At 34.6% G+C, this 13,628-nt stretch overlaps 2 protein-coding genes across 3 annotated transcripts; one reads left to right on the top strand and one right to left on the bottom strand.

The window, feature by feature from the left end:
- Positions 1–1,293: 1,293 nt before the first annotated feature.
- LOC123220088 (uncharacterized metal-dependent hydrolase YabD) lies at positions 1,294–4,684 on the bottom strand. The gene is made up of 7 exons (XM_044642100.1): positions 4,340–4,684; positions 4,186–4,267; positions 4,056–4,106; positions 3,527–3,627; positions 3,082–3,235; positions 2,774–3,007; positions 1,294–1,591 (listed from the first exon to the last, which is right to left on the bottom strand). Exons 1-7 carry the CDS (start codon positions 4,534–4,536, stop codon positions 1,472–1,474), a joined length of 939 nt encoding a protein of 312 aa, XP_044498035.1. The 5' UTR covers positions 4,537–4,684; the 3' UTR covers positions 1,294–1,471.
- Positions 4,685–5,760: 1,076 nt separating this feature from the next.
- Positions 5,761–13,593, top strand: LOC123221154 (DNA-binding protein SMUBP-2-like). Of its 2 annotated transcripts, XM_044643883.1 has the most exons (7): positions 5,763–6,749; positions 6,865–7,173; positions 7,337–7,620; positions 9,150–10,181; positions 11,053–11,221; positions 12,294–12,451; positions 13,080–13,593. In XM_044643883.1, the coding sequence occupies exons 1-7, from the start codon at positions 6,002–6,004 to the stop codon at positions 13,320–13,322; spliced, it is 2,943 nt and encodes a 980-aa protein (XP_044499818.1). In that variant the 5' UTR covers positions 5,763–6,001; the 3' UTR covers positions 13,323–13,593. The 2 variants fall into 2 exon arrangements, with proteins under 2 accessions (XP_044499819.1, XP_044499818.1); XM_044643884.1 differs by lacking the exons at positions 11,053–11,221; positions 13,080–13,593 and having other exon boundaries at positions 5,761–6,749; positions 12,294–12,401.
- The last annotated feature ends 35 nt before the right edge of the window (positions 13,594–13,628 follow it).

Genomic DNA, 13,628 nt, shown 5'->3' with positions numbered 1-13,628 from the left:
AGTTGCTCGTTCAAAAGAGGAATAATTTTATTTGTTCATGATTTTATCCAAATTTAAGTAAATTTGATTATTGAAGATGAAACTTTCGATCAAGAAGAACACCCATTCCCAAAAGATTTCAAGTCAAGGGCAATTTATTCCAACAAGTGTTCAAGGGTTTGCCAAGATTGAAGAAAATTGAAATAAAGTCTAGAGCACATGTTCTAGCTCAAGAAAATCATGAACAAGGCCATAGACATTTCAAAGAAAATTAAAGTTCAAATTCGAAAGGCCCATTCTGGATTTGGAACACATATGTCCAAAGGTAATTAATTATTAAGTCGTTCCACGAAGAATATGAAGGTTTGTAAAGTCGTTCAACATTCTATCAAAAAGTTTAACAATTTTTACAAATCATAGAATGCCCATAAAGAATTTGAACACATATTCGAGGTGCAAGATGACAAAAGATATATTTGTTGGAGTTCAAAAAGGACGAAAAACTTTTTAGGAAAATCGAAGACTCTTGCTCAAGAATGCTTGTTTCACAAACTCTGTAGAACAATTAGGTCAAACGACTAGTTTGCATCATTCATCGAAAATCAAATATAAAAGCAAACCTCGGAGCTTATTGAAGGGTTAAAACTCATAAGTGATAAGCAAGCAAAAGAAAATACATTGAAAAAACTCATATACCCTTCATTCGATCTAAGTACTTCAGCTAAACCCCTTTGAGAGAATTTTATCACTTAATTATAAATCAACCTAATTAAAGGCATATTCATTATAATCAATTATTACTCAACCGATTATCCTCAGCGGTTTGACACAAACAGAGTCACAAGCATGAGCGACACAACCTAATTTACACTCCTAGCTCTTACCATTTACACTCTCACTTGCTTTGCGATCTAATCCTTCTCTGGAAGTACTGCCAAACTTTATCAAATGGTAGGCCATCTTTAAATGTTTAATTTCATGATTAAATTTGTTTAAACCCAGCTACTAAAAGTCCGCTCTGTCCTTGGCCTGTTAAATGAACATTAAAATCTGTCCCATTGAGGACTGTTTTGCCAGTAATAACTAAACATGTCCTTAATTGTTTGTAAACTAAACCATAGGAACCAAACTTTTTTCACCTATCATTATCCATCCTGCAGTTTAGTTCAAAAGCCTCAAGAATTTTTATCTGATACAAGTCGGTTAGTAGCTAAAAGGCAAGTATATCAACCATCCAACACTTGAATTTCTGGATTTCACTTATATACACTGCTGGTGTGAAATTATCATATCAACAACACAAGAAAAAACTAATTTCTTTGTAAGCAAACTCAATTACTTTCTCATTTTTACTTTTGAACATTTTCACAAGGGAAGATGCATGCACAAGTAGTTCCTTACTTAGCAAACTCAATTACTTTCCCATTTGTACTTGGAACTTTTTCACAAGAGAATATGCATACACAAGTAGTTTCTTACTTAGCAAACTCAATTACTTTTCCATTTGTACTTTCGAGCCTTCATAAGAGAATATGCGAACAGCATTTCTATAACTTAGATCTGCAAGTTCTTCTTTAGGCATTTCCAGCAAAGATGCAACATAAATGAGTACCTGAAATTAGAGCCATCATATTATCATTAGGAGCAAACATTTAATCCACAAACAAATAAAATACCACAAGGTCAAATATCCATTGAATTTATTCCATACACAATAATAAAGTCCTAATAGATCTACTGTTTTAATTTCCACATCCCCTCTACAAAATCATCACCACATAAGTTTGCATACATTTCTTGGTGATCTTTGAAGTTTAAACTTTGCCAAAGTTTCCAACAGAAGCTATACATTAATCATGTAGATTAATGCATGATTAATGCAGTGCTCCTCCGCAAAAGATTTGTCTACTTTCTGCAACCTTGAAAATTTTTGGCCAATTGAACAACAAAATCATTGCTTATGTACTTTAAGAGATTTGCATTTGGTACAAAAAGTTAATAGATGCTCAAACTTCCACATACTTCTGAGAAACATATGTAACCTAAACTTCATAAAAATCTGACAAATGTTTGTGTCTGTGCATGTGCAGTAACAGTTACAAATTGGAGATTGGTCCAACAGTAGATGATATATACATCTCTAAGATTGATAAGTAGAGAAACAATCATGAAAAACTCCTAGGATTGTTATATTGTGTTGTAGCTAACCAACTCCCCACTATGAGCCAAGCTCTACCATACAAGTTACTGGACATAGTATATCAGAGTGCAAAAATTAAGAGAAATGTAGCACTATGCCATACTAGTATAATGGTGTAGCTAATCTAACCTAGCTGACACTAGACCACAGTATAGTATCTTCATAGTCCTTGTTCACAGAACCTTCAACTCTTGCATCAGTATACTTTATCAATCTTGTGCTATTATTATTGTTTTTTAAAATCAAGTTGTATCTAATTTAAATGTTCAGTCTCAATATGAGATTATAGGCAAAGCATGTGCCAGCTCTAACCTACGAAAAACTAAGCAATGAAATTGAATAGCTTTTGAACTGTTATAACACCCGAGTATGTTAGTAAAAAGTACAAATTCATCATGCTCTCACTGCAAAGAATGCATTACAATGTATCAAACCAGCTGAAGTAGGTTTCATATAGTCCATGTATGATCTAACCATTAACATTATTGTATGGAGAGACCACTTTTAAAATAAAATTTGCACATCTACAGGCATAACAAACTTATGCACAATGCAATATGGATGAATAGTAAATTAAGAGCACAAGAAACATACATTATGAATGTTTGCTGGATGATTAAGCATTTCCTTTGGCAGCGCTGACGAATCTTTTGAAGCATGGGACTGGTCATCAGACGGTGTGCCAACATTTGAGGTTGAGTTTTCTTCCTGGGCATGAAACTCTTGACGGAGGGAAGGGTCTCCATCAACTAAAAAAAGAGAATCTAAACCTGACTTTGGCAAGGCATCAGGTGCGTCTGTCTCCAACAAAATCCTTTCTGAAGATACCTAACAAAAGTGTTGAGATTGAGCACCCTATATATTTTGAAATGCATAAAGCTTACTGAAATAGATTTCCTAACCATCTTCAGCAATTTCTTTGCCTTCTGTGTTTTCATGGACATAAGAAATCCAGAGAATGAAAAGTATGCACCAAGCTTTGACAACTCTGGAACCATCTCAGCAGAACCTAAGTAGGAGTGAAGAATGACACCAGCAGGGAAAGGCCCAATAGATCTAGGGAAATAAGAAGCTTGCTTAGAAATATATATATATATATATATATATATATATATATATATATATATATATATATATATATATATATATATTTATATTTATATAATTTTACACATAATAAAGTCCATTAAAAAGCAACTGGCCAGCAAAGACCATAGAGGGTGCTTTATGACCATTAACAGTACACGACATCAGGAACGTGAAACTATTTACATTCATCATCCCAATAATCTCACTAAATGATAATAAGAACTTTCAAGTGTAAACAAGAAACATAAAAAATTTTACTTCAATATCTCAAGCAGATCGCCAAAAGCACGAACACAATGGATGGATGCCGGCCTGTTCAATTCTTTTGCAAGTTTAAGCTGTTGGCTAAATACTTCAACCTAGAATGATATAAAAAGAATAATGAATAAAGAAAAGTTCGGGAATCAGAAGACTTTGAAAGATAGAAGCAAAAACCTCAAGAATTATCAAAGCAATATAACTTGGGAATTTAAAGGGCTATTATGAGACATTGCAACAGTAAAAGCACCATTATGCGAGAACTTTGGGTAACCGAGAGCAAAACTAAAGTGCTTTTGTTTGCAACCTACACAGCTCTCAATCCCCAGAACTTATAAAATACAGATGCAATCAGTTAGTACAAAGAAGCTTCCTAAATAATATAGTCCAGACCAAGTAGATTCAGACTTTAAAACTTGTTAGATATAAATATATCGTCATTCCCACACACACACACACACACACAAAAACCAAAAACCAAAACCACTTGCATAAACCTAAAAGCAAGAAACAGAGAGAATCTCAAAACCTGATCCGCGAAGTCAATCTCCCTTCCCCGAGAACCTTTATCCAAACCAATCTGAAAGAACTTCTCAATTAGGCACAAATACATTTTCATAATTTGAAAACAAGAAAAGAAATAAATAAATAAAATAAACCTCCCCAATGGCAGCTGAGGGAGCGGCCTGAAAGAATTCCTTGAGAGTGTGGAGCCAATGAGGAGTCCTCTCATGAATAAACCTATAAACAAACCCAATAAAATCAAATATCAATTACAAAACAATTAATTGAACTGAATTGATGAAACTATACCAAGGATGAAGTCCAAAGCAAGGAACAACAGAAGAATAATGTTCACTCATTTGTTTGACCAAGTGCCAATCCTTTTCGGAGACCCCATTAACAGCAAAATGACGAACACCAGAATCGACGGTGCTTTCAATAAGCTGAGGTGCCTTGTGAAATATTCTTGGGTCTTGAAGGTGACAGTGTGCGTCAAACAGCTTCATCTTCCTTTTAGCTCTTCTTTCTCCTCGGGGATTTCAATTTTCCAACATTTTGCCTATTCAAACATCGGGATAGGATAATTGTAAGGGTTAGAATTGACTTCATAAAATTTAGGGGGTGCGAAATTAACCAACACTTTAAGCCTACACAGAAACAACCAAAACCAAAATTTAAATACTAAAATACCCCCAACCCTTTTGAATACAATAAAACTATGTGTACCCAATTTTGGTACATAATTTGTGTACACAGATGAGGTGTCATCATGTGATTGAATATTTTTTTATCATATGGTGACATGTTTTAAAATCACCTAATTACATGATGACATATCATTGTATACATAAATTGTGTACCAAAATTGGGTACATATAGCATTGCTCGAATACAATAAACTCTAATAATTTATATAAATCTGTGTCACAACGAACCTTTACACATTTATTTTAATATTGATTTAAATTATTTAAAAATTCTATAAAATTTTCAAATTTATTTTAATATAAATTTTAGATCGAGAAATAAATTTCGTTATATTAATATTTATACTAATATTAACTCAAATTTTTATTTATCTAATAATTGTTTATTGTTTTTGGTGGGTTGAATTAAATTAATAATTTTGAAATACATTTCAAATTTACCAATAATTCAAAGGGCTAAAAAATATTTTTGATAGAAAAACATTAAAGGTAACTAATATTTTACACATACAATTTTTTTATATTTTTTATGTGGGGTATTTTTTTATTTTATATATGTGAGGTATTTGATATTTTTATATATACAAAATTAAGTGATATTTTTTTCTTATGCTCAAAAGCAATATTAAGCACACAAAAAATCACTTAATTTTTATATTTTTATATTTTATTATGAAAATAATAAAAAAATATTTTAAAAAATCTAAAATGGAAAATATAAAATAACTCACTGATATAAAGTATCAAAAACTCGAGGGGAAAAACAGAAAAAACCTCTATCGTATGGTAAAATCAATGTAACCCCCCACATATTGGAAAGATTAATATCAACCCTACCATTTATTTATTTTATCAGAATAAATAAATAATTGTGTGATATTTTTAAATAAAAGAAGCTTCTAGAAACAGAATGAATCTTGACTTCCAAATATTTTGCATGGTTAAAAAAAAACCACGTTGCAAACGAAAGGATTACGGAGCGGAGATTAACACGTTACCCACCAAGCAGCCCCAACTGCAGAATCACAATTAACCAATCACACTTCTTCTTCTCTGATAATGACTTTCTCTTACTTTCTTCCATAGCGATCTCTTCTCATTTCTCACATTTATATTTAACGCAAAGATTTCAGCTTCTCACCCAGCCTCCATCTGTCTCCTCCTCTCACCTCATATCGTTGTTTGAGGCTCTGATTTGTCAACATGAAATGATGCCTTTCATTTATTGCGAAAATCAAATCAGCTGTTGTAAGTGAAACTGAAAATGGAAGTAGCCTCGTGCGGGTTTTGCGGAAGCAGAAGCATACCGACAACTACGACGGCTACATTTTCTTTCAATGTCAGGCCTTCAAACGCTGTAAATTCTCCGTTGCATTTATCTTTTTCTTCTTCTTTTCGATCTGTATGTTTATTAATTGGACGCCAACAACAAGAACGGCGTCGTTTCGTTTGCAGCAACGACACTACTAGTGGTACCAAGAAAAGGCCTAAAGCTAAACCTCGCAACAGAAGCAATTTTATAACGCAATCGAAAATCCCCAAGACTAAAACTAGTAATGTCAGTTCAAATGTTATAGTTGAAAAATCGATTCAAGAGACGCCTAAGAGGAGTAAGCCAGTGAATGTTGGAAGTTTACATCAAAATGGGGATCCATTAGGGAGGAAAGATCTTGGCAAGAGCATTGTTAAATGGTTAAGTCAAGGAATGAGAGCAATGGCTTCAGATTTTGCTTCTACAGAGGTTCTGGGAGAGGGAGAGTTTTATGAGCTGAGACAGAAAATGGATCCTGGTCTTACTTTTGTAATACAGGCTCAACCTTATTTAAATGCTACGCCAATGCCTCTTGGTCTTGAAGCCCTTTGTTTAAAGGCTAGCACTCATTATCCAACTCTCTTTGATCACTTCCAGAGAGAACTCAGGGATGTTTTACAACAACTCCAAAACAAATCTATGGTTCAACAATGGCAGCAAACTCAATCATGGAAATTCCTTAAGGAACTTGCTAATTCAGGTACCTTTTTATCGTTACTTTCTTGTTAAATTCAAGCATTAGTTTTGTATTTTGTTGATTGAGAATAAAATTGGGTTTACCAATGAATCATGAAATTAGTATGGCGCATTTTCAGCTCAGCATAGAGCTATGGTTCGCAAAGTTACACAACCAAAGCCAGTGCAAGGTGTTTTAGGAATGGATTTGGAGAGGGTCAAGACTATACAAGACAGGATCGGTGAGTTTTCAAATCGGATGTCAGAATTGCTTCGCATAGAGAGAGATGCGGAATTGGAGTTCACTCAAGAGGAGCTGAATGCTGTTCCTACTCCTGATGAGAATTCTGACTCATCGAAGCCAATTGAATTTTTGGTTAGCCATGGGCAAGCTCAACAAGAACTATGTGACACCATTTGTAATTTGTATGCAGTTAGCACATCTACAGGTCCCTTAACAATTTTTCTTTATCAAGAATAGTTTTTCCTTCAGTGTGATGTTGATTAGATTTTTTTTGTTAGTGATATCATCTGCACTTGTTAAATGCTATTTAGCATGCTTAATGACCAATTCTAGCTAATCATGTGGTGTGGCTTTGTTTTTGTACACAGGCTTAGGAGGAATGCATTTGGTGTTGTTTAGGGTTGAAGGTAATCATCGATTGCCACCTACCACCCTTTCTCCTGGAGACATGGTATGTGTAAGGATTTGTGATAGCAGGGGTGCCGGTGCCACTTCTTGCATGCAGGGCTTTGTTCACAATCTTGGGGAAGATGGCAGTAGCATAAGTGTGGCACTGGAATCTCGTCATGGTGATCCCACCTTCTCTAAGCTTTTTGGCAAGAGTGTGCGTATTGATCGTATCCAAGGATTGGCTGATACACTCACTTATGAGGTACCTAATGAATGGAGTCCATATGGTTACTTTTGGATTTTGTATTGCATTGGGATAAAGATTGTAGATTATAACCCAAAGGCTTCTTATGTTGCTTTGAGATGCAACTTAAATAGTATAAGGCTGCTCCTGTAGTGACTATTACATGTTCCAATATTTGTATTCATAGTCTTTATCATGGTAATGAGAGATTCTATGCCATTACTGCTGTAATTACCTATACTTGAAAAGGGGACATGACAAAAGTGGCCTAATATAGACAATCTTTTCCTAAATCGTGTTAAATCCTACTGCTGAGGTCCTCGTCTACTTTCTTGATACTCACTTTCTGACCTGCTCTTATTATCATGTTTTCATGCCATGGTCTCTTCTAACCTCCTGAATTATAGCTGTCCTTTAAAGCATAAGTTCTTACTTCACTCTTGCTATATTAGCTGGATTTTCTGCAAGGTCTTTGCTAGTTTCTTGTTTTTTTTATTTATTAATTTATCTTAGTGGAAGGTTTATTAGCTTTATCCCTTGGTTGATTTTGATACCTGACAAATTTTTCTTCCCTGTTGTTCTAAATTCACCTTACTAATTAATTACATTCCTTTTTTTTTCTAATGAAAGGGTAAGTGTTCTGTATAATTGAGGAATCTAGATGTTTTTTGTCAGTAAATTAACTGTTTCTATCTGCATCTTCAAAGTGTTTCTACATCTCTAAGGTAAGAATCAATGTGAATGATGATTTTAGAAGTGAAAGAAAGAAAGAAAGTCAAAAGCTATGATCTTAACAAAGTTATTGCATGAGAAGTTTCACAAACTCTATTTTTTGGTCATGAATGGATGAGTATAATTTTCCTAAATTTTTTTCAAAACAGAACACATTTTGTGAACTTTCAAAATTTTATTGACTATTTAGTTCTCTGCCATATTACAGTATTTTCCCTTTAAACCAATTATGGTAATGAAAGACAAGATTGTGTGGAATTTGTTTGGGTTTTATACCGTATGGACATCAAAATATATAGAAAGCTTATATTTTTTTCTGCCTTTGTGTTCTATCAACTTAATCTGATTTGTTGGGTTGTGTGAATACTTAGATTGTGTATTGTGTATATATTATTAGAAATAGACACTTTTGTTCTGCGACTTAGTTGACCTTTATAGTTAAAGTTCTGGTAATAGTAAATTATGCATACTGGAAGATCATAAACTGTATAACCTTGCTTCTGTCAGAAAATTTTTAAAAATACAATTTAATATTTTTTATTATAATATACTGTAACAGTTACCTTGAGACTTCATTATATAAATTGGAAAACGATTTACCACAAAGCCCAGTGAATTCAAACATTCAGCTGAGGTAGTTACTCTTAAATTAATCCTTGGTAGTTTGTTGTATCAAATTTCCGCTTTTCTGGTGTATAAGGTTGCAGGTGTTGGAATGTTGTACCATTTTGCCACTATTATTAGGCACAAACCTGTTTTAGATTTGGTTTAATGCCTCCTCTTCTTTTTGTGATGGTGTCTTTGTCTGCTTGCAGCGCAATTGTGAAGCATTGATGCTGCTTCAGAAGAATGGTTTGCATAAGAAAAGTCCTTCAATTTCTGTGGTGGCTACACTATTTGGAGACAGGGAAGATGTTTCATGGCTGGAAGAGAATGATATAGCTGACTGGGCAGAAGTAAAATTGAATGGACAGTTGGAGAATGGAATTTTTGATGTTTCCCAAAAAAGGGCGGTTGCCTTAGGTTTAAATAAGAAGCGGCCGTTGCTGATTGTCCAAGGCCCTCCTGGTACTGGAAAGACTGGTTTGCTAAAGGAACTTATCATACTTGCTGTTCAACAAGGTGAAAGGGTCCTAGTGACAGCACCTACAAATGCAGCTGTTGACAATATGGTTGAAAAACTTTCTGATATTGGGTTAGATATTGTACGGGTTGGAAATCCAGCACGCATATCACCAGCTGTAGCATCAAAGTCTTTGGGTGAAATTGTCAATTCAAAGCTTGCTAGTTTTCTGATGGAGTTTGAAAGGAAGAAGTCAGATCTTAGAAAAGATTTGAGACATTGTTTAAAGGATGATTCATTAGCTGCTGGCATTCGCCAGCTCCTGAAACAGCTTGGGAAGACACTAAAGAAAAAGGAGAAGGAAACAATAAAGGAAGTAATATCAAGTGCCAAGGTGGTGCTTGCCACTAATACTGGAGCTGCTGACCCTTTGATTCGTAAGCTAGGTACATTTGACCTGGTTGTCATAGATGAAGCAGGGCAGGCAATTGAACCTTCTTGCTGGATTCCAATACTGCAGGGGAAACGTTGTATTCTTGCTGGTGACCAATGCCAACTTGCTCCAGTGATTTTATCTAGAAAAGCCTTGGAAGGTGGCCTTGGAGTATCCCTGCTGGAAAGAGCTTCAAATATGCATGATGGTGTTCTTACTGCAAAATTGACAACCCAGTACCGTATGAATGATGCAATAGCTAGTTGGGCCTCTAAGGAGATGTATGACGGATCACTAATCTCCTCTTCAACTGTTGCTGGCCATCTTCTTGTTGATTCTCCATTTGTCAAGGTATGATAACTATTTAAGAATAATCCACTAGATACACTACTTTCTTGTGTTTGAAATATTACTTTTATAGTATTTCACTGCTCAGTATAGTTCCCAATATTTGCTTTATACTTGGCTTCATAGTGCTTGCTTTGGCTGAAACTCAGCTTATATTATCCTCAATTTTTAGTTGATGGTGATGAATATGGCATTAAGTAAACAGTCCAAAGAATCTAAAGAAAGAACACTCATTAAATGCAATAGATGGTTGGCAATGTCTAAAATAGAGCTTTCCCTGATAGAGATTTTTGTTAGCTTTTGTCAGTCTGACTCTAATAGGATGTACTATCCTTAAGGCTTCCTTAACCATCAAAATGATTTTCCTTCTTTCTTTGTTGTCTTTTGGAATCATTGATTTGTTGATGGAAGTAATCTGTTGATGGATAGCATGTAAAATTATTTGCTGCAAGGTACTTTTGGGTGTAGAAATATTATTGACTTCATAATTGTGGATGATTTATTAAACAGATCTTGACATGAAAATATAAGTGGTAACTGTTAAATGGTTTTATTAAAATGCAAACAGTTATTCTGTTGCTTTAGGTAGTTTCCAGTCTTTTCCATATTAAAGTTTCTAGGATTCTTCTAGTACCATTGCAGCAGAAAGAATTTTGTGATTGATTAACCTTCTTACATAAATTAAAGACTTAGCTACGTGGAAATGCAGTGCCTATTATTCTGTGGACAATCAGAAATTATCTTTATTAAGAATTTTCAAATGAACTTAAATTTTGCTGTAAGAGACCTTTAGAAACACATAGCTTGTAATGGTATAATCTTTTACTGAAGATTACAAAGAATTACTTGAAAGCGTTTCCATCTGTTGTTGCAGCCCACTTGGATAACGCAATGTCCATTGTTGTTGCTTGATACAAGAAAGCCATATGGAGGTTTATCTGTTGGTTGTGAAGAGCATTTTGATCTAGCTGGCACAGGCTCATTTTACAATGAAGGGGAGGCAGAAATAGTAATGCAGCATGTCTTTTCCTTGATTTATGCTGGTAAACCTAAAACTTATGTTCAAGTTGTTCCTGACATTACACTCAATTGAATTGGACAGCCTATATATATATATGGGCTGCACATATAGTAAGAAGTTTGATTTGGTAATTTAAATTTGAAAGTTTATCAGTGTGGACATAAATGATTTCTATTGAAAGTTTAAAGAGAGAAAACACTTGTAAAGAGTGGAAAATTTTCATTTTTTTCCATGTGAATGTACAAATAATATGTATGCCTACTTATATTACATATTCTTGTAGCTCAACTACTAGACAAATGTAACCTTCTTTAAAGTTACTGATTATCTGCAACCCGGTAGCTAAAAGACTCTGTTAGAATCTCAAGTGCAAGGTTTGGGACTTGAATCCCACATTGGAAAATATGAGCTTCTAATGTAGGGTTTATACAGTCATAGGTTTTCCAATTTTAATAGTTAGATTTTAAGGTGTGGTTCTCCCATTATATTATTTGGTATCAGAGCCAGCACCATATCTTTCAGTGGCAATCATGCGGTGCCAGTGGTGACGTTGACATTGCAGTGTTCGTCCAAGGCTAGTAGGGAGATAGCGTGTAACCAACCCATATGGCCGTCAGGGCTGTGAAGCGTGATGATATATTAAGATCCTAAGTACAAGATATATAACTTAGATCCCATATTGGAAAGTATGGACTTTTAATGTGGGGTTTATATAGTTTTGGGTTCTCCAATCTTAATAACTAGCATTTGAGATGTTGTTCTCCCAAGGTTCGTATCAAACTCAAAATGACATGACTATCATAAACTAACATTTTCACTAATCACTTTTCTGAGTATTCATGTGAATTCTACATTTTATTTCTTATGTTGAAATTTTACTGGAAGCAATAATTTAGAAATCTAAGGACGTACTTGTAGAGTTTTAGTCTGGAGTGAAATATAGAGTTTAATTTCCTTTGGACATCCTGGAGCTCAGAATGATTCTGTATTTTGGGCTTTACATTTTTTGTTTTACAATATCTGTTTGTGAGATAAATAAATCATGAATCCATGAACAAGGAATATTCATGTTTGTTTTTGGATCTACCATGCAGGTGTTAGCCCAACAGCAATCGCAGTGCAATCTCCTTATGTTGCTCAGGTGCAACTCTTGAGGGATAGGCTTGATGAGCTTCCGGAGGCTGCAGGTGTTGAGGTTGCAACTATTGATAGCTTTCAAGGCCGTGATGCTGATGCAGTGATTATATCAATGGTATGGTTCTATTCTAATTCTGAGGTCGCACTCATCACTTTATAGCTTTTGAAGATTATACTTACTGCTCCTGAGCCTTTGCTCAACTGCTTGATTGGATGTGGTGGGGTCCAAAAGGTCTTGGATTTTACTCATATCTGGCAAAAGGAATAGACTGTCTTCTTTTTTGAGACCTTCCATTAACATTTTGGTTTCTTTCTTCAAGAAGAAAGCCATTGTTAGAAGTTATAATCTTTTATACATGAACCATCCCAGTAATGAAATTTTAATTTAGCATTGTAGAGACTGACTTTCAGATCACTGTGGGTTTATATGAAGACACTGAAACAATCTAAATTAGAAATTAGGCAGCCTATCCCTCACAATATATTTTTCTTGTTACCTGGTGCATGAAAATATTTCTATGATAGGGGAAATGTCTTTGAATCCATGAGAATACTTCCTTGCTGTGGTTTCGACTGAAATGGAAGACTAGGGAGTTAGATTATCTTTAGACCCGAATTATTTTCAAATACTATATTGAGAATTTTATATTTCTGGATGCATTATCAGTTGCAATGAGTTATATTCTTAAGAAGTCAGAATCCAATTTTTACACATTTCAAGCGCTTATGTGCATTATTTTCAGGTTCGCTCAAACACGCTGGGAGCTGTTGGATTTCTTGGGGATAGTAGGCGAATGAATGTTGCGATAACAAGGGCACGTAAACATGTAGCAGTTGTATGTGATAGTTCAACAATATGCCACAATACTTTCCTGGCCAGGCTGTTGCGCCATATACGATATTTTGGTAGAGTGAAGCATACTGAACCTGGTAAATTCGGGGGATCTGGACTTGGCATGAACCCGACATTGCCATCCATCAGTTAAAGCTTCGCCAAGCAGATAGCTTTAATTTTCTCACTAGGCATTGATTGTTTGGGAGGATTGGTAATTCAGGTAAAAAGATATTCTTGCACTCTTCTTGTAATCTGAGTCTGCATCAATTTGTGCAGAGCAGGTCATTTATCTTTAGTCACAGAAAAATGCATAGCAACAATTTAGTCATTTATTAAATTTGTATATAAACAATACACTTTGACTGTTATGAAAAATGTATACAATTTGATGATTGAATTAATCTAATGAAAAAATTTAATCATGAGTAGTGATGATTTTGTTGTAAAGGTGTAGTTT

This window comes from Mangifera indica, chromosome 7 (assembly GCF_011075055.1).
Source record: "Mangifera indica cultivar Alphonso chromosome 7, CATAS_Mindica_2.1, whole genome shotgun sequence".
NCBI lineage: Eukaryota > Viridiplantae > Streptophyta > Magnoliopsida > Sapindales > Anacardiaceae > Mangifera > Mangifera indica.
Note: the sequence above shows the minus strand (reverse complement) of the source record. Positions and strands in the feature narration are given on the sequence as shown.